Source organism: Gadus chalcogrammus, chromosome 5 (assembly GCF_026213295.1).
Source record: "Gadus chalcogrammus isolate NIFS_2021 chromosome 5, NIFS_Gcha_1.0, whole genome shotgun sequence".
NCBI lineage: Eukaryota > Metazoa > Chordata > Actinopteri > Gadiformes > Gadidae > Gadus > Gadus chalcogrammus.
The window spans coordinates 17,055,315-17,074,291 of record NC_079416.1 but is presented as its reverse complement, the minus strand read 5'-3'; the positions used below and the strand labels follow the sequence as shown (position 1 = coordinate 17,074,291).

Genomic DNA, 18,977 nt, shown 5'->3' with positions numbered 1-18,977 from the left:
GCTGACGGACGGAGTAACAACTTTCACATCTACCATCAAGTTGGAACCATAGAAAAACAGTAATAATCCAATTGAAAAAATACACGTCACACCATTCACACAATAATAGATTAGCATTTTTTATGCATCAGCACAACAAAAAATAGGCCTACAACATGCATTTCAGCTCTTGAACAATAATTATTGCTTAAGATCAAATAACATCAGAATAACACTTATTTATTCAGATAAATTAATAAATTAAGAATCGACACGTTCTCACAATTGAAATAATTGTGCATGGTGTAGGCCTTCCATTTATTATGAAGGTGTGTACATAGATAGGAAATAGTATGAAACTTCTTGCCTACAGCCATATCGTTTCAGTAAAAAAAAAAGTTTATGTAGGCCATAAGCTATGATTATATATTTTTTTCCAAAATCTATGTTAACCCATCTATTATAGAAGCCGATACGTTTATTAAAAAAATACGGTCATTTGTATTATACATTTACATGATATAGGCTTCATTTCTTAAGCATTGAGGATGAGGTGGTTGGGACAAGCTTGAGTTGTTATATTCACGATCTAATATAACGCATACTTGATTATTCAATTTTGAATAATAACAATACCGTGAAAGGATTTAACACTTATTCATATAAGACATATCCCATTGTGCCGTCTACTGGACAAACAACTCAAGGGTAGAATTTATGTTCATTTTTCAACGTCGGAGAGGTGAATTAAGACGATTTAATGAAGGGTTAAATCCATCTCCTCTGTGCCTAAAGCAATATTCTTTTCGCTCCCCTCTGATCATCGGAGGATGGGGGCGGGCAAGGGGGGTACTTTATTGAACGTGTTTCTATTTTTCAAATCCGCATAACAGGCAGCGATGCGTGTATTTGCTATAATGTAGATAAGGCAGAGAGGGTTTGATATGTAATAAAGGGTGGGTCTGGGCTGGCTCTTTAAGCCCCTTAAGCCTGATAAATGATGAGCGACAGAGGTAACGCAAGAGGGTCAGCGCTATTAACTTCTCGGTTTCCCAGGCTACACTTAAAGTTCTCTCAATTACATCCCATAATGTGGCTGAATGCGGGCCTCTGCAGACGTCGACTCATTCAATCCGAAATAAAAATTCACAGTTAAAGCCCCCTTTTTGAGGTGGCTGATAAGGCGATCGGGGCACGGCTGCGCACTCCTCTGCGGGGGATGTTGGTAGCGTGTTAGGGTGGAAACACTGGGATTAAACCCTGCAGATTACCAACACATGTAGCCTACCTACAGCCGGTATTCTGGGCGCGACACCCGACGCAAGCTCATTAGGGGAGCATTTGGTCGCCTATATGCGTTAACGCCAGTCATCCTCTGACCTGACGGTGGAACTGTGTCACAGCCAAGGATAGAGCCGTGGCTCTCCCGGGAGGAGGCAGTGAACTGTCAAGCAAGGAGTACACACTATCTGCTTCTGTTGGCACGCGTATAGGCTCTGTTGTTATTGCCTATTCAATTATAATAATGCAAAATAAATAAAGAAATAGGTCTAGTCTAGGCCCTAAAGGTCGAGTTTATTTTGACATTTAGTTTAATCAATAAGATAACAATACATCGTTTGCATTTCACGAATCGCCAATACTCCAGGACTATTATTTAAGAAATGGATATAATTGCATGCATTTACACATAAGCACTCTTTCCAAAAATTTAGCAACCATAGTGGTCCGAATTATTTGTAGGTTGTAATCGGCACGGGGCTCTTTTTCGTTAAGGTTAGATCGTTTAGAGTATGTTGTAGATCTGTTTAAGCTATTTTCAATATCTTGACATATTTTATGGTCATGTCATAATTCCTAGGGGCTACAATTTCATTTTTATCAACCACGGCCTTGCAATAGTGGTTTAAATGCTTAACGTTGCTTTGACTTGTCAGATGTTTATCGACACCATTAAAATCCCATCCTATTGACAACTGTAAACTCCAACTTAAAGTAAAATAAAAATAAATGTCTTATAGGCCTATTGGATACATTTTTTGCCAATAATATCTAAAATATCCCATTTATTAACTATGTATATCACAGCTGTAACAATAACATTAAAATTAAGGATCGAAAATAACCAATAAACCATAGAAAAAAACACTAACATTATTATTCATTCGATTATTTGATTACTACCTAAAAACAATTAACTGTCTCATTTGTGTGCCATAATCAAACGTAGCCTATATGTAGGCCTATTCAATTTGGTATTTTAAAATGCTATAGGCCTATATTAAAACCCCAATATATAACCCCTGTAGTTCTGATGATAATTATATAGTAATTCTATAGTAATCGTTTTGTATGTTCCGTTGACCAATTTGATATCTTGCGTTTGTTCGTCGCCCGCTATTTGTTTACTCCGCCAGGTGTCGCTGGAAGGCCGCGCATATGATGGTGCCTCTGCAAAGTCTTCCGATAGCCGATAGCACCAAGGAGAAAGCCAGTTACAGTTTTCTGTTCCCTCCGTTCTCCCTCCCACCCCTCCCTGACTAACCCTCTGACACCAGTCTCCGAGAATCGGTGGAGGGGAAAATAAGGCTTTGGAGCTGAAGAATTTACAGTTAGTCGTGAAACTTTTGTAAGTATTTGAGTTGCTCACTCCAACTTTCTGAAACGCTAGTCACATTTCAGTCGGAGGTCAAAGAGAGTTCAGGTGGCTGAAATCCTCGCCTTTCAACAAGAGGAAAACATAGAGGCAACATACAAATATAAAAATGAACTAATGTAAATAATGATTTATATGTAGGCCTACCACTTTCATCCCATGTAGGTTACATTTTGATAATGGAATAGTAACTGTTGACTATACATAAACTACAGTTCTTCTGAGCACTGAAATTACAGGCCTATACGGCTTTAACCCAAATGCAGTAGCTTACTCTACTTCTTATATTTAAATCGGCACACCCCTAACGCAAAGCAAAGAATGCTAGTTTCCTTTAGTATGCTTACCTCGCCTGTGATCTAGATCTAACCGAGGCTCTCCACATAGTCGTGTTCATTTACATAATCTAAAATAGCCTACCGGTGAAGGGCCAGCGAAAGAACAAAGTTACAAACGAGATTAAGTCGATTTTATTTGTCCCCGTGGTTCATGGACAATTGTTTCCCCAAGAGTGTTTAAGGTCACTAAGAGGATTTAAAACTCGTTTCATATCAGTGATCTTTTTGAAGGAATTAAACCAACAATACAACTCTCCATATCGGGCAACAGGCTTGCATAGAGAGAGAGGCAAACCTCAGGGCAACAAGGGCCAAGATAAGTCCTGCGAGTGTGTCAACATAGAGGGTTGACTTAGAAAATTGAAGTTTTTTTGGGGGGGTGTTGTTGGATTATACAGTGGGGCTTCTTAATATGCACCTTAAGGATGACATGGAGAGGATCTTTAGCCTCGTGCTTGTCTCCGTAGTGTTTTCCTTGAAATGGATCCCCTGTCCCCTAATGAATCCAAACGCAGCTGGCCTTGTCCCGCGCGGACACCGAGCGCTTTAACCCTAAAATGACCTCAATTTGACACCACCAGATGAAATTTTACCGCCTGTTAATGCCATCCTCCGTAGTGGTGAATGATCTACACGTTGACTCAGTTACGCGCGGAGTTACACTGATTTCTTTCTCCCTCCCATTCGTATACAATCGCATTGTAAAACAGACCATTGTGAATATAGTAATATAGTAGGCTAATGTAGTAGACTTTCCTCTATTATACAGAAATGGGGATTTTTTTTGACAGTTATCTATTGTATGCCTAATTTATTAGACGTCTTAATTAATACCAACTTGAATATTGTAGGCTATTTTTTCATTGGGAGTAAAAAAAGTGTTAAATAGCCTACAAGTTAGAAGAGCACATTAAAAAGGCGTTGTAGGCTACATGGACAACACACTACGTATTCACTTTTTAGGCTCGATGTAATGCCCTTTTGCAATATATTTACGCGCATTGGTCATCGGCTGTTGTTTCCGGTAATTGACCACACGTTTTAGCAAAAGTAAGAACTTTTAATAATGCAACCCGTCCAATTTCTTGATGGGTGTTTAAGGGCACATAATACGTTTCTGGAGAAGCAAGCATCGGTTACGCATAATTAAGCGTTGCAATTTTCGCACGCTCTCTTGACTGTTTGCATCCGTCCTTTTGGGGGATAATTACATGTTTTCAAAATAAAAGCGAAACGATGTAGCATTTTTTATGATTAATGTTTTATTTTTTTTATTTTCGCTCAAACATTTCAATATATTTCGCGGAAACTACATTTTACACACAAAAACACTGACTAAAACCTGAACACCCCAATAACACAGTTCAATTTAATAAAACAATTACAAAACTTCCCATTACACAGCGCAGTCAAGGACACCCAATCACGCGGAACTCACTTATAACCCCCACTCCCCCCCACCCCCCCATTACAATGGTTACGCTATACTACAGTAAAAGGGCTTTGGCTACTCACCGCTGGTCCCGAGGAGGAAAAGAACAAGAGTCAAACCGTTAGTGCACAAATCAATGTGAACGATAGTATTTAGCTTATAAAAATAGCAGGAGCAGTCTTCGGCAGCAGACACACACTGCTGGCTGCTGGTTGTGTTTACAGAGCGGCTCGGCGGTCAGAGCGCAGAGTGCTGAGGAGAGAGACCTGGAGACGGTGATCGCCACGGGGCTGTGCGCGCCGCGCTGTAGTTCCTTCTTGGGGTATTGCACGCACCAAATGTCCACACAGCCGTTTGTCAACCCTGCAGTCCTGCTTTTTTTGCTCGTGTGCCGGGCGTCTTCCCACCCCTTATGCCAGCAAACATAAGCGTTGTCACTGCTTCATTTATTAAATCTTTTTAATTGCTATTTCTGTTGTGCGGCTCGATAAACCATATGGCTTTTTTTTGGTTGTTGTTGTTGTGAGTTGGGGGGAGTTTGTTGACCCTCCGACGGCATCCAAACAACCCTGTTTTTTCTCTCCCTCTCCGTACATGTGTCTGGCTCATCATAAACCTTGGAGTACTTTGGTCGACTTTCCACCAAAAAAAAAAATCAAGGATAGCCATAAGAGGATGCCTGTATGTGAAAACCTATCAATACGCCCGATGATGTCATCTACGCACAGGGCACACTATCGTTGATGAAGTTAAATATTAAAGGGGATAAATGGCCTGCTCCTGTGTTGTTCCTAAGAGCTGAGGGGGAAAATAGGGCTTCAGTGGAATCAATGGCCGGAGCGTTGCTCCTCCTCTAAACTTCAATCTCCTCACATGATTGATGGTCTTGGGGAGCTTTGATAATTGACTACTCCGAGGTAAGGCACGATTTCTATCAAGACAGGGGATTGGAGGAAAGAAAAACACAAAATTACTTCTCCACAAAAGCTTTCTCTGCCTGGAAAAGTTCATTCTAGGCTTAGAGGGGTGGTCCGTATTGTTTAATTTCCTTAACGGGCCATATAGCATAATTATCTGTGAGATTGGAAGGTATTGCTGTAGATAGCCTATTGCAGGCACACCGGCTGTAACCCCACCACAGATAACAAGTAAGCGTCATGCTCATAAATTAAACTCAAAATGCATCAGATACTTTTAATTTATGATGCTCATGGTTTATACCGTGTTCATTGCATGTAATCGGTAAGCTGGATAAAAGTTCGAATATTTGACTGCTAATCTCTAGCTACGAGTTGACCGTGCGTAAAACTTGGAAATCATCATGCTTAATACTGTTTTAATGTGCTTTTTATGTCATGTGAATTAGTCTCGGCTGTATTTATTCGACTCGGTATTATTAACAGCTGCAGTCTAAACACCCGCGCTGGTTAAAAAAAAAAAAAAACCTTCTTTATCTTGCGATTTCTGTTTTACTTCAGGAGTCTTTTCGACGAGAGGAATTGCTGGGGGAAGAAGAAGAAGAGGAGGAAGAAGAAGAAGAAGTGTTGTTTGGCTTTTCCCCCCGTGAAGAGTTGAAGCCGTCCTCGTCGTGCATACTCTGCATATCACAGGATTGGGTCTCTCCTCTCTCGTCGAGCTGCTGCAGGACTGGCTATGGCCACCACTACTTCCGGGATCCGTCATTTCATTCGCCCACCGATCAGCGCAGCGAACTGACTCTGTTCTATAAGCAAGCAAGCAGCCAACCTGCCAACACGCGCTGACACTCACTCATCTCAGACCGCGAGATAGACCAAATACCTACGGGGGGAAAAAGGAGGAAAGATCTGCAACTGCGATCCCTTAATTTCTTCTGATTTTTTTTTTTTTTTTACACTTACAATAAAACAACACAGCGATCCGGAGTGAGAGAAGGGGACGCGGACTTGCGGGATGAAAACGGGCTAAAAAGATTCATCTTCTCTTGAACATCATCACCAACCATCATTCATTCATTACCTTGACAACCTCTGGCTTTGATTGACAGCTGGAGTGGCAAAAAGCCATGAGACACGACAGTTTAGTTACATGCAGGTTGTTGATGGGCCGATTGTAACCTTCAGTTTGGCGCATTTTTTTCTTTTTTGAGGAAAGAGGAAAACAAGAAAAATTGTAAAACTCCTCATGCTACTACTTCAACTGAAGCACATTAGCGAATAGGAGAATTCGCAAAGTTGTTTGAAAGGGGAATCTTACTACTAAATCACTTTCCAACCGTACTGGGATATTAAATATTCGACACATTGAGGAGTTTATTGGAGGGCAGTCTGATGGCGCAAAGGGTAGGTTTTAAATCTCCAACACTTATCTATACAAATCCATTATAGGAAGGCCTCAGTATCGCTATCCTCTTGTCGGTGGGAGCTACTTTACAAAGTATTCGTAAGACAGTAGACCTATATTTGACATTTTTGCAGTGCCTTACTCTTCAAGCAAAGTGACAGCCTTTGCTTAACCGACTGCCTCTGCGTGTATCGTGGAGCACTTTCACAGAGGACTGCAAACTAATTCGGTGTTTTGCCAAAGTAACTCTCCTTCGGCGATAAAGAAGTTTACAATGTTTTTGGTAATGACAAATCTTTTGGATTGCATTGATTGTTTTAGCCATAGGTCTACTTTCTACTTTTAACAATGTACGGCGCAGCGAGAGGAATGTGGCTTATGCTCTTTATTTTTCTCCAACATCGCTAGAGTAAAAGGCAAAAGCAAACGAGTGTATTTCTTATATTCTTGGAAATTGTAAAAGCAACGTTTAATACAACAGCTGTGTATCTCTATCGGTTTTGTTCAAGAGTCGGTGCGGCGGTGGTTAACGCTTGGTTTGATGATTTTTTGTTCCAGTACGATGAGCTGGCCCACTACGGTGGGATGGACGGAGTGGGAGTCCCGGCGTCTATGTACGGAGACCCGCACGCTCCTCGGCCGCTTCCTCAGGTCCATCACTTGAACCATGGTCCCCCGCTCCACGCCAGCCAGCACTACGGGGCTCATGCCCCCCATCCCAACGTTATGCCCACTAGCATGGGCTCCGCTGTCAACGACGTTCTAAAGAGGGATAAAGATCAAATTTATGGGTAGGTGAAGAAAACAGAAACTCTTGTATACCTACGGCGAATCATTGCAGTGTTTTCTGGATGTGGGATTGCGCTCTGCTGATTTGTTTTATAAAAATGGCAATTATAATTTAGACGTTTTTAGGCAGGTCATTCTAGTGGATTTGGATTTTACGCACTTATCATGAAACTACAAGTGACACCCTTAAAAAATATATTTATGTTCAGTCTACAAAAATAAAAATTACATTCTACATTCTTTAATTGGGATTCATACAACCTTAACGACTATATTATTATAAGGATATGGTAGCCAAAGCACGAAGCAAAAAACAAACTTGTTATTGTCTTAAAGTAGGCTGACTTGTTTTGATTTCGACTACAAAAAGTTCTTAGATGCTTTCTGAAATATCGTCCTAACCACAACAGCACAACATGCAATGAGTTTTAACTTATTAATATTTAGGCATAAACTGCCTTTACTCAGTGCTTTGTGGCGACAATAGGGCTTTAGAATAGAACAGCCATTGTATAATTAAAGCTCCCTAATTATAAAAGCTCATCTTTTACATGGGTCTGGCAGTGCCGTAAAGCGTTAGAACATCACAGCTTCGATGAGTTGTTTTGTTTGTTTGTAGTTATCTTATACACGCACTCGCTGGGGTGGTTCAGATCGCATGTAGGCCTACGCCGAGTCTTTCTGGGAGCATGGGTTTAAATAGATGGTCTATGTCTTCTCTCTTTTTGCAGTCACCCTTTATTTCCCCTGCTCGCGCTGGTTTTTGAGAAGTGCGAGCTGGCGACCTGCACTCCGAGGGAGCCCGGCGTGGCGGGCGGCGACGTCTGCTCTTCAGATTCATTCAACGAGGACATCGCAGTCTTTGCCAAACAGGTCAATTTAATAACGTGTTAACTTCAAATCACCTTCGAACGCGCGTTGTGCGTTCAATAGGAGCTCGGGGGATTATGGTTTACAGTGGAAGTTACAGTGGATGGGACTCATTTGAGAGTATTTATGTTTTTTTTTAATTAGCCTATAGGAAATAATGTGTCGTTAATTGTTTCATTGAGTCAAATTAATAACGTAGATATTGTTGCATTTCACAATTGCATAATTAGGCTGGGGATTTCACATGTAAATTAATATTCATATTCTGTGTGTATTTTTAGGTCCGCGCAGAAAAACCTTTATTTTCATCAAATCCAGAGTTGGACAATTTGGTAAGCTCATCATTTGATATTGCTCTATGTCCCTAAATATATCTATTTTTTCCCACCTATTATTAACTCTCCTAATTTGTGTGGACACTGGTCCGTATAACCACAACAATACCCAGGGCAAAGTGAGTGCATATTCCAGAAAGTAAACATTCAAGGACAAATACATTGTTTCAAAATAAAGCTCGGATTATTGCTCAGAGGGGTGTGGAGTGGCAACGTGAAATGCTACCAACAGGAGGCCGAGAGCGTAGCCTCATTATGGGATAGACGCTGGATTCCCTCGGCGGGTCAACTCCCCTGTAGCCATGGTCACTAGAAAGCTATGTGCACACAATCTGCCTTTAACTTTGTTTATTTGCCTTAGGGCACTTTGGAAATGACTATTAAAGCTCAAATCATGGACAAACGTATAATGTGAGGAAAAGTCTGGACACAATTGTAACGTCAAATTTAGAAGGATGTACATTTAGGCCTATAACATGTATAGCACATGTAGTCCCTGTGGTAGGCCTTTACTCGTGAGATTCAATGAAGGGAAGATATTGTATAATTCACTGCCTCAAAATTTTTGAAATTTTTGCCATGACATTGTTGTGGCTTTATGGTAAAGAAAATATGCTAATTGTATTCTTCTTTTTTTTTTTTTTTTTTTTTTTTTTTTTTACAGATGATACAAGCCATACAAGTATTACGATTTCACCTTTTGGAATTAGAAAAGGTAAATGTTATTATATATTTTTCATCATATTTTTAAATTATTAAGCGCAATGCGATGGACAACACCGTTTATTTTATTTTATCTTAATTCCAATTAAGAACTGCATAGACCTACATTATTGAATGCAATGATTGTTTTGCAAATACAATAGGCCGTTGTATCTAACATCGATACAGTACCGGTGACAAAAAGTTGAAACTATGTATAGGCCTACATTAAGAATGTATGTATTCACGTTACTATAATTGGCGAAATGGCTTCTCACTTTTGCATGCATTGACATTATTATTGATCTTGAGATTTTCTATCAAATACTTATTATCTATCCAACGTAGGCTATAGCTTGCTTGTTTATTGTTTTTGTCCCTCAACCTGTTGCTCCTGTCCCTGGAGAATAATAACCACCGCAACAATTTCACTATTGTTTCCTTGACTCTGCCGATAATATCCCTTAATTTGAGTTATTCTTGGACCAACCTCAGCGTTTCCCCATCCTGAACCAAGGTGTTTCCCTTGTTCTAGGTGCATGAGCTCTGCGACAATTTTTGCCACCGGTACATCAGTTGTTTGAAAGGAAAAATGCCAATAGATCTAGTTATTGACGAACGGGATGGCAGCTCAAAATCAGATCACGAGGAGCTATCGGGATCTTCGACTAACCTTGCAGATCATGTAAGTCCCATTCTCTCTCTTTAATATGGAATGTAAAAGTTGTTTAATGTGGATGCTTTTGTGTAGGCCTATGGCTATTGATTTTTGTCTGCATGCGTTGGTGCTGTGAAAGGAAATACTAGTCTGCTGAAAGCGGACGTGTCTGCTCGCTGAGCTTATTTATTATAAACAGTTTTCAAAATGATGTTTTTGAAAAGACACTTAAATATTTGTTGGCCATTTCACAAGTCGTGCTGTTTTAGGTTACTTTGGCTGAGTATATATATTTATATTGTAACCATAAGCAAAGGGTGCTAAGTGCTTTGTAAAAAAAAATATGACGGTCGTTGTTCTAAGGTCAAAAGCTTGGAGTGACACAATGGAAAGAGTTATTGTTTTAATCTTTTGATTAGGGGCATTCATGTGTGTATAATGTTTGTGTGTGTGGGTGTGTGTTTGTGTGTGTGTGTGTGTGTGTGTGTGTGTGTGTGTGTGTGTGTTTGTGTGTGTGTGTGTATTTGTGTGTGTGTGTGTGCGCGCGCGTGTGTGCGTGTGTGTATGGGTGTATGGGTTTGCGTGGCTGCGTGTGTGTGTGTGTGTGTGTGTGTGTGTGTGTTAGTGTCATTGTGTGTGTGTGTGGTGTGTGTGTGTGTGTGTGTGTGTATGTCTTCGACTGCATGCATGGCTGTTAGTGTAGTGTGTGCTGTAGCCTACACCGAAAACGCGCAGCAATTATGTGTTCCGCAGGTTTAACATTAAAGCAGGGTATCAGCGCTAAGCTTTTGCTTTAGGCTGATATTTAAAGAGAAAAGAGCTTTATTTGTGGGCTGTGGGCGCTGCCCCTGGTCTGTGCGTGTATAGCCTCGGATTTGGCTGCGGAGGTGGAGAAAGTGGAACCCTATTGAGATAGATATCAGGACTAAAGGCTGACCATCAATGTCAAGTTCACAAGGCATATGATGGCTCGTATGGAGTTGGACTTTATTTTATGCTTTGCCGTTGATGTAGATTTGTTTAATTGTCTCGTATCGATTAGCACTGTGGTGCAGCTCTTCCTCCGCTTGACGTTTTATGACTCCGGGCTCCAATGCTGAATTCAATTATATTTACCTGAAGTGCACTAATGCCTTTAAAAATTAAGGATCGATCCCCAAGGTTTAAAACATAGCAAGCAATAAACTGTTTTTTTTTTTAAAAATCATTATGGAATAAGCTGGTCTATTATGGTGTCGGTGTGATTGAATGTGTCATCTGGGTGAGGGGAAATTATGTTTTCTGTGAAATAAGTGAACTAACCTCGCTAAAAAGTGTCTATCGTTAAGCTAGGAGCACACTAAGTTCAAACCATTTAAGAATTACAGCAGATTTAGGAGCTGTGCAGAGTCAGTGCGTTGCATCTGTTGGCTCTGGCTATAGGCCCGATAGCAGGGACTTCTGTTAGCCGTCGCCGTTCACCAGACAATTCGGCACACATATGTATTTAAACACAAGCAGACTGCAAATGCCAGTGTGTTGCCGAGAAATCATCGCAATAGCAGGATTGTGAAAAGCCCATGCAGCACCAGTGTAGAAACGAGGCATGATGTTGTTTATATTGAGGGGATGAGATAAACTATAGCCTGTTTAGTTTCATGGCAGATGGCTGATACTCAAGCCAAATATCCAACCGTGCCTTCTTCTTTTGCTTTGTCACCAGACCACTCGTGAGACATATTTGTATAATTAGAAAATCTGATATGCTGATAAAGCACACGAGGAACAGCAACAAATAAATACATTTTAAAGCTGATATACAAAACATTTATCCCTGGGGATTTCACACTGACTTGCCCATTAAGTGGTTATATGTAGAATGATTTCTTTATTTGTTTTGTGCTAGAAAAGTCCACATATATTTCTATGACAAATGCTGGATTTAACAGGAATGATTTTTTGGTTAATAAAACAGATAAGAGATGTTGTCTCTTAAGAGTGTTAACAGTGATAACAAATGTTCACACTATTTTGCATAAACATATGTGACATATAAACCGTATTGAAAAAAATATATAGTATAGGTAGTGGTAATGGTTATGGTATGCACATACTTTGTGTTTGTGTGTCTCCGCGTCAGCCTGTGCTGTGTGATTATGACCTGGTAGTAAATAGTTAACTAACTGCAGCACTTCACCTGAAGAAAGCTGTGAGTTTTACGTTTGTGTCAACACGGAATGTATAGCAAAACACACAGCATCATGCCACCGCTTCACTGCTTTCTTGCTGGGTATTTATATATTTATTTATTGTTTCATTTTGTTGTAAATAATTTTTTCTGAATTATTTGATTAATCATTTTGGCTCTTGGTGCGGAGAGCTGGGGGAAGGCAATTTGATAGTTAGATATGCAAATGTGTTTAGTTGGACGCTCTCACGTCCATTTCTTCCTCTCTCCCTTTGCTTTGATATGCATTTTTAATATACTGCCTCGGGCCACATCTCATTTGGTGAGAGTTGGTTTTGGTAGGGGGGGGGGGGGGGGGGGGGGGAAAGATGTGTTTCTCACTGCTGAAGGAGGCAGCCCTTTCCAGATTGTCTACCCCCCCATCGCCCACCAACACCCCCCCCCCCCCCCCGAGCCCCCCACCCCCCCCCCCATTCGCATCTTCACCTGGCGATAGAGCCTAATTGGCACAGTTTTATTTACACTGAATGCATGGGTTTCTTAGGGGGATGATTTTGTGCTGTGGCATAAATAGAAAAGATGCCATGCTGACTCTGCTGATACGCTCTGATCTGCCCTGCAGTGTGACGGCTTCACGCCCCCCTGTCCTGCGTACACACACACACACACACACACACACACACACACACACACACTCACACTCACACACACACACACACACACACACACACACACACACACACACACACACACACACACACTCACACTCACACTCATACACACACACACACACACACACACACACACACACCATCACCCACCTCCTCCTGATACCCACAGCGGCTGACCAGCCAACCCCCACCCCTTGTATCGTCTCATAGAGTGATAATAATGTTTTGTTAATCCCACTTAAAAATGAGATGATATATCTGTATATATATATTTATATATATGCACATACATATATATTTATATACAGAGAGAGAGAAAGATAGAGAGGGAGAGAGAGAGGGAGAGAGAGAGAGAGAGAGAGAGAGAGAGAGAGGAAGATAGATAGATAGATAGATAGATAGATAGATAGATAGATAGATAGATAGATAGAGCGACTGACTAACTGACAGACGGACAATTCGATAGATAGATGAATAGACGGATAGACAGGCTGATGGACAAGGTAGATAGATAGATAGATATACCGAATGATTGATAGATAGAGATAAAACATATAGATTGACGGTACATTGAATTGCTCTACTGTGGCGGGCTCCCTTGTCTTTTAATTAATGAAAATACATCTTTGCCTTCTCCGAGCTACATCCAATTAGCGAGGCAAAATTAATGAATGGCTTCTGAGCGTTATCTCTTCTAATGAAGTAGCCTTTGTGCCCGCCTGTGCTATTGTGTGGCATTTTTCAATCAAGCCGTACATATTGAGGAGAATACTTTTTTTATGTTCACAAGCATGGATTATATACGCTTTTCCTTTCTTCTTTCAGTTATATAAAATGATAGCAGACGTACGACAAAGGGCTGAGGATCTCCGTAGTTGGAAGAAGGATCTCTGTAGTGTTCTTGTTAGATCCAGTTGGTCTCTACAAGCTGGAAGGATTGTAAAGCTCTGCCCGGGGAAGATCCCAAGTATTTATATCAGCTGTTTTTGCCACGAGGTTGAGGCTTTTGTAGTAAGCCATTGCGGCGATCTGACCCACAATATATGACGTCGATGGTACAGTGAAAAAAGCCGGTGTGGGTTGCAGGAGCGGTGCTAGTAGTATAATGTATTCAAATGTTTTGTAGAAGGTACAGTCAGAAGGTCTAATAGTAATATAGCGTTGATCTAATGTGGTGTGGAATGTACTGTAAAGACCTAGTAGTACTAGTAATATCGTTTTGATCTGATGTTGCGTTGGTACAATGAAAGGTACAGTGAAGGAAAAAAACATTAGCTCATCTTGCACACACACACACACACAGTGGTTCACTCTTGTCGGGAGGGCGCTTGAGATAAGGAGAGTTATGCAACATAGTGGCCGAGTGTCTGGATGTGTGTGTTTGTGTGCGTGTCATACTAAAACTACCACAGAAAGTCCAAGACAAAGCACACACTTGGGCCTGCCCAGGGTTCACTGTGCACCAGGCTGCTGCCCGCAGGCCCAACTGGGCCGCTGAACCATAGTGTTCTCTCCCTTCCTGGAGGTGTTTTGATTCAGACCCCGGCTTTGTGTTCTTCCCTCCCACGGGGGAACCCGACCGCGTTGGGGTTCTCTCAGCCATCCACCACCCCCCACCCCCCCCCCCCCACCCCCCTTTTGCTGGTGTAAAATAAGTAGTATGTGGTGGTAGACGAGGAGAGAGAGAGAGAGAGAGAGAGAGCGAGAGAGAGAGAGGGAAAGAGAGAGAGAGAGAGAGAGAGAGAGAGAGAGAGAGAGAGAGAGAGAAATACTGTACAGTGTGTCTGCTGTTCCAGACAGTTGTGTTTTCTGTTGACGGTTGGGATGTCTGGGCCTTCGCGTTTCCTATTTGATTAGTGTCGAGAGGAGCAGGGACCTCTTTTGGCAGGCATATCTAATCACGGCCATAGCTGGAGAGAGACAGGGAGGGAGAGAGAGAGAGAGAGAGAGAGAAAGAGAGATCGTGTGTGTGTTTGTGTGAGAGGGAGAGGGTGTGTGTGTGTGAGTGAGGCTAGGATCGGCTAGGCTCACTTGTTGCATCTCTCACTCAGCTTAGCTTGTGATTAGCAACTAGTTAAGCAAGACCAGAAATCTGGTTTTCAGTTCCAGTTTTCAATTGGGTTTTTTATATGGGACTGCTGAAATATTTCACACCTTGGAATTACTTGAATACATGTACAATTTTAACCCTTTATTGTTTTCTTAATCCACTTAGCAGTGTGTTTATGAGCTTTTGACTAAGAACATAACATAAAGACATTGCCCTATTGCTCCTACTTAGATGATAGCTCATGTTTGGTGGAACCCGCACGATGTGAATTATTAGCTGTTCAATTAAAGACTCTATTTCTGGGATAATTGTGGGTGTTGTAAACACTCAGCCATTGAACAGCGGTTGCACCTACTTTACACATCTTTAGCGCCTGTGTATAATTACACATAATGTTCAGCTTTAAAAAAAAAAAAAGAGAAAAAAGTGGGTTGAGTCCTTAACTGCTTATACCGTGTGGCAAGATGCGTCTTGAAATGTAAGCCTTGCCTTTTGATTTATGACCCTGGATGTTTTGTGGCGTGTCAGCGATTTCGCAAATGTTTTTCGGCACAGAGGATTCCTCTGGCTCTTCCCTCCTCTCGGCACCGGCGTCGTCGATGGCAACAACGAGGCCCAGGATAGGAGCTCTCCTTCTGAGCCATCCTCGCCTGTTTTCCACCCTCCTCCCCTCCTTTCCCTCTCCTCCTCCTCCTCCTCCTCCTCCTCTCTCCTCTCTTTTCCATCCCTGTGTCCATGGGAATTTGTGGTGGGGAAGGAAGCGAAAAGAAAAAAAATTCAATGATGTTGCTGAATCAATTTCATTTGAAATTCCTAGGGATGTAGTCAGAGTAGATTGGAGAGGGAGGAGGAGGAGTAAGAGGAGGAGGAGAAGTGGGTAGCTGTGCTGCTAGGGGAGACGGGACAGGTGTGTGAGTGTGTGTCTGTGAGTGTAGGTGTGTGTGTGTGTGTGTGTGTGTGGGTAAATGAGCGATGGGGGACAGCAGCAAACATAGACGGCAGCATTCTGCGGCTCTCCTGTGGCCCTGGCGGTGTTGCGGGCCCTTCCTCCCTCGTATTGTCTCCTGCTTTTATATTAATTACAGCTTGTATTATCCACCGCCAGTCGCTAACCCCGCAAATAGAGGAGGGCAGCCCCCAGAGACCACGCTTGCCTTTGTATCGTATTTTCCATCTAGTCCTATTGTTGCTGCGGCTCCCTTTGGTGTGTGTGTGTTTGTGTGTGTGTGTGTGTGTGTGTGTGTGTGTGTGTGTGTGTGTGTGTGTGTGTGTGTGTGTGTGTGTGTGTGTGTGTGTGTGTGTGTGTGTGTGTATGTGTGCGTTTAAGGGAGTGTGTGCGTGTTTTCTTGTATTCTGCTCCTCCTTGTAACACTGCTCTTTAACACAATTAGAGAAGAACATGGAGTGAACCATGTTTGACTCCTAATTATGCCCTGCTTTAGGGAATAGCCACGCACACACACACACACACACACCAAAGGACATATATATATTATTTATAAATATATATATATATATACAGTATGTATATATTTTATATTTTATAATTTTTATATTCATTGAAATATAGATTTTGTATTTTTTTGTTTATTTTCTCTTTATTTGCCTTTTATTTTGAGGCAGGCTGAGTCACATGGAATTTCCTTTTCCTTTTTTTCCCTACTCTACAGTTTGTTTGAACTTTATTACACCCATGGGCCCGACAAAATGTTGTGTGAGCGAGTGCGTGTGTTTGTGTTTGTGTGTGTGTGTGTGTGTGTGTGTGTGTGTGTGTGTGTGTGTGTGTGTGTGTGTGTGTGTGTGTGTGTGTGTGTGAGGTGCGGCGGTGTCTGATAATGCATCCTCTATAGCTCAGAGAGGTCCACTAAATTATTCAGCGGGAGGAAAGACTGTTGCTTTTGTCGCCTTGTTGAGTGTGGAAAGTTAACGCCGTTGTTGTGGTATATGCTGTCTCCTTTTGAAGATATGCTCATAGATTAGAGGTGACCCACAGGTTTAAATAAAACATGCGTGTGTGTTTTGGCTTCAAAGAAATATACATGCGCTCCATGCGCTTCATGCGCATATACAGCATCGCGAGAAAGACGGTGTGTTATTAGACACTTCATGAAGTAATACAACCCGCCTTTTGCCCTGTAAGTGTCTGACTAACAAAGTCTTCCGTCTGTATATACATATTCCTGTTCACGGTTCCACTCAGTGTACACCGCCTGCAAATCACAGCAAAATATCTTTCCACGGCCTTAACACCATTAGCTGAGGTGTCTTTGAATTTAATTTAGTGCAGGCACCATTAAAAATGACACATTACCCTGCAATGATAGCTAAATTAAGTCCTATCGATTCAGTTTGTTGCATTAAAGCCATGCTCGGGCCATCGCTGGAGAGAGAGATGGGGAAAGGAGAGGAGCTGTGAGAGAGACGGAGGGAGAGAGGAAATAAAAGAGAGAGAGAGGGTGATAGAGAAAAGCTGAGAGAGAGACAGAGAGAGAATAAATAAAAGAGTGCAGAGAGAGTGAGAGAGAGATGGCTAGAGAGGCAACGTGGTGTTTCAGGTCTCGTCTGGTGGGCGTCTGGATGTGAGGAAGTACAACCCCTGTCGTTCTCTGTCTTAGGGGACATGCAACAACAACAACAACAACAACAGCATAAGCAGCAGAGAGCACCGGGCTCTAAATATTCTGGCTTAAATGCATTTCACACGATGGGAGAGGCTTGTGTTGGCTCCAGCCCTTGCTCCCCCGCCCTCTATGTATGCCATTCACGACTGTGACCTAATGCATGTGTGTTTCCAGAGGGTTTCCATGTGCTTTCCTGGCATGGCTGATGTGCCCAGCTCTCCCTTTAGTAGACTTGGAGGTCCTACAATGTACCATAAACACATATTTGCAGACCTATGATGTATAACCCGGTCTCTGGAGACGGGACATACTTAATCGGCCCCTCTAAGAGATGCAATTTATTTTTTTTACCAGCCGTCGCACAGAAGCGGTATAAGTACCACACGCAAGAGGACATTGTTGACACCCACCACCACCACCACCACCCCCCCCCTGTCTCCTCACCCCTCTCCTGGGTCACCCCCCCTGCTTTATGGGCTTGTCACCCCCGAGAACAGCTGACGTTGGTGGAGAGCAGCGGAAGGGCTGAAGGGGTCTCGTGTGTGATGTGTGTGTGATCGTATGAGTGTGTGATATGTCTGTGTGTGTGTGTGTGTGTGTGTGTGTGTGTGTGTGTGTGTGTGTGTGTGTGTGTGTGTGTGTGTGTGTGTGTGTGTGTGTGTGTGTGTGTGTTTCTCTGCGCTGCTGTCGTTTTCTTTTCCTCTCCACTCAAACGCCGGTTGAGACAAGAGCAAAAAGGGAAACTTAGGCAGATAAAAGGACCTTGCTCCTGGCCATTACAGCAGGCTCGCCTCCTCCTCCTCCTCTTCCTCCTACTGCTCCTCCTTCTCCTCCTCCGCACATGAAGAACCTCGCAGTGAGCAGCAGCAGTGCATAAGGACCGCGGGCGCCCAGGGGATAGCTGGCCGCCGCTGGGCCTCTGGTCCTCCCCCACCACCCGCCCTGCATCAGAGCTCCAGCACTCTCTGTCTGTCCCCCCCCCCCCGCTCTCTCCCTCCGCCCTGGACTCCCCCCCTCCACCGCCCGGCCTGCCGCAGTGCCCCGCATTCTCTCGGTCCCCCTCCACTCTGTTTTGGGTCGTCATGGTAGGCAGACAGGCATATATGCGCACAGGCAGGCTGGCTTGTTGTTGTAAGGGCAGGTAGGCAAATGTAAAGTTGATTGGAGGAGTACAGAAAAAAATGCGTAGCGGTTACATTAGGAACAGGAGCAGCAGCGTCCGACCGAACGCTAAAGAATGGCGTCTTTCTTGGAATATTCCATGGCGTGTAGCCGTTCCTCTTCGAACTATCCGGGTGTGAGTGTGTGTGGGTATGTGTGTGTGTGTGTGTGTGTGTGTGTGTGTGTGTGTGCTCAGAGGACGGCGGGCTGGTTCCATGGAGGGAAC

General features: G+C 42.7%; 1 protein-coding gene across 1 annotated transcript in view; it reads left to right on the top strand.

The window, feature by feature from the left end:
• Positions 1-5,352: 5,352 nt before the first annotated feature.
• Positions 5,353-18,977, top strand: part of meis2a (Meis homeobox 2a) — a 29,920-nt gene continuing 16,295 nt past the window's right edge. The window contains exons 1-7 of the mRNA XM_056589752.1: positions 5,353-5,553; positions 5,884-6,726; positions 7,286-7,518; positions 8,248-8,389; positions 8,668-8,718; positions 9,386-9,436; positions 9,959-10,108. Of these exons, the coding sequence (XP_056445727.1) occupies positions 6,715-6,726; positions 7,286-7,518; positions 8,248-8,389; positions 8,668-8,718; positions 9,386-9,436; positions 9,959-10,108 (639 nt within the window). The 5' untranslated portion in view covers positions 5,353-5,553; positions 5,884-6,714. The remainder of the gene's footprint in view (positions 5,554-5,883; positions 6,727-7,285; positions 7,519-8,247; positions 8,390-8,667; positions 8,719-9,385; positions 9,437-9,958; positions 10,109-18,977) is intronic.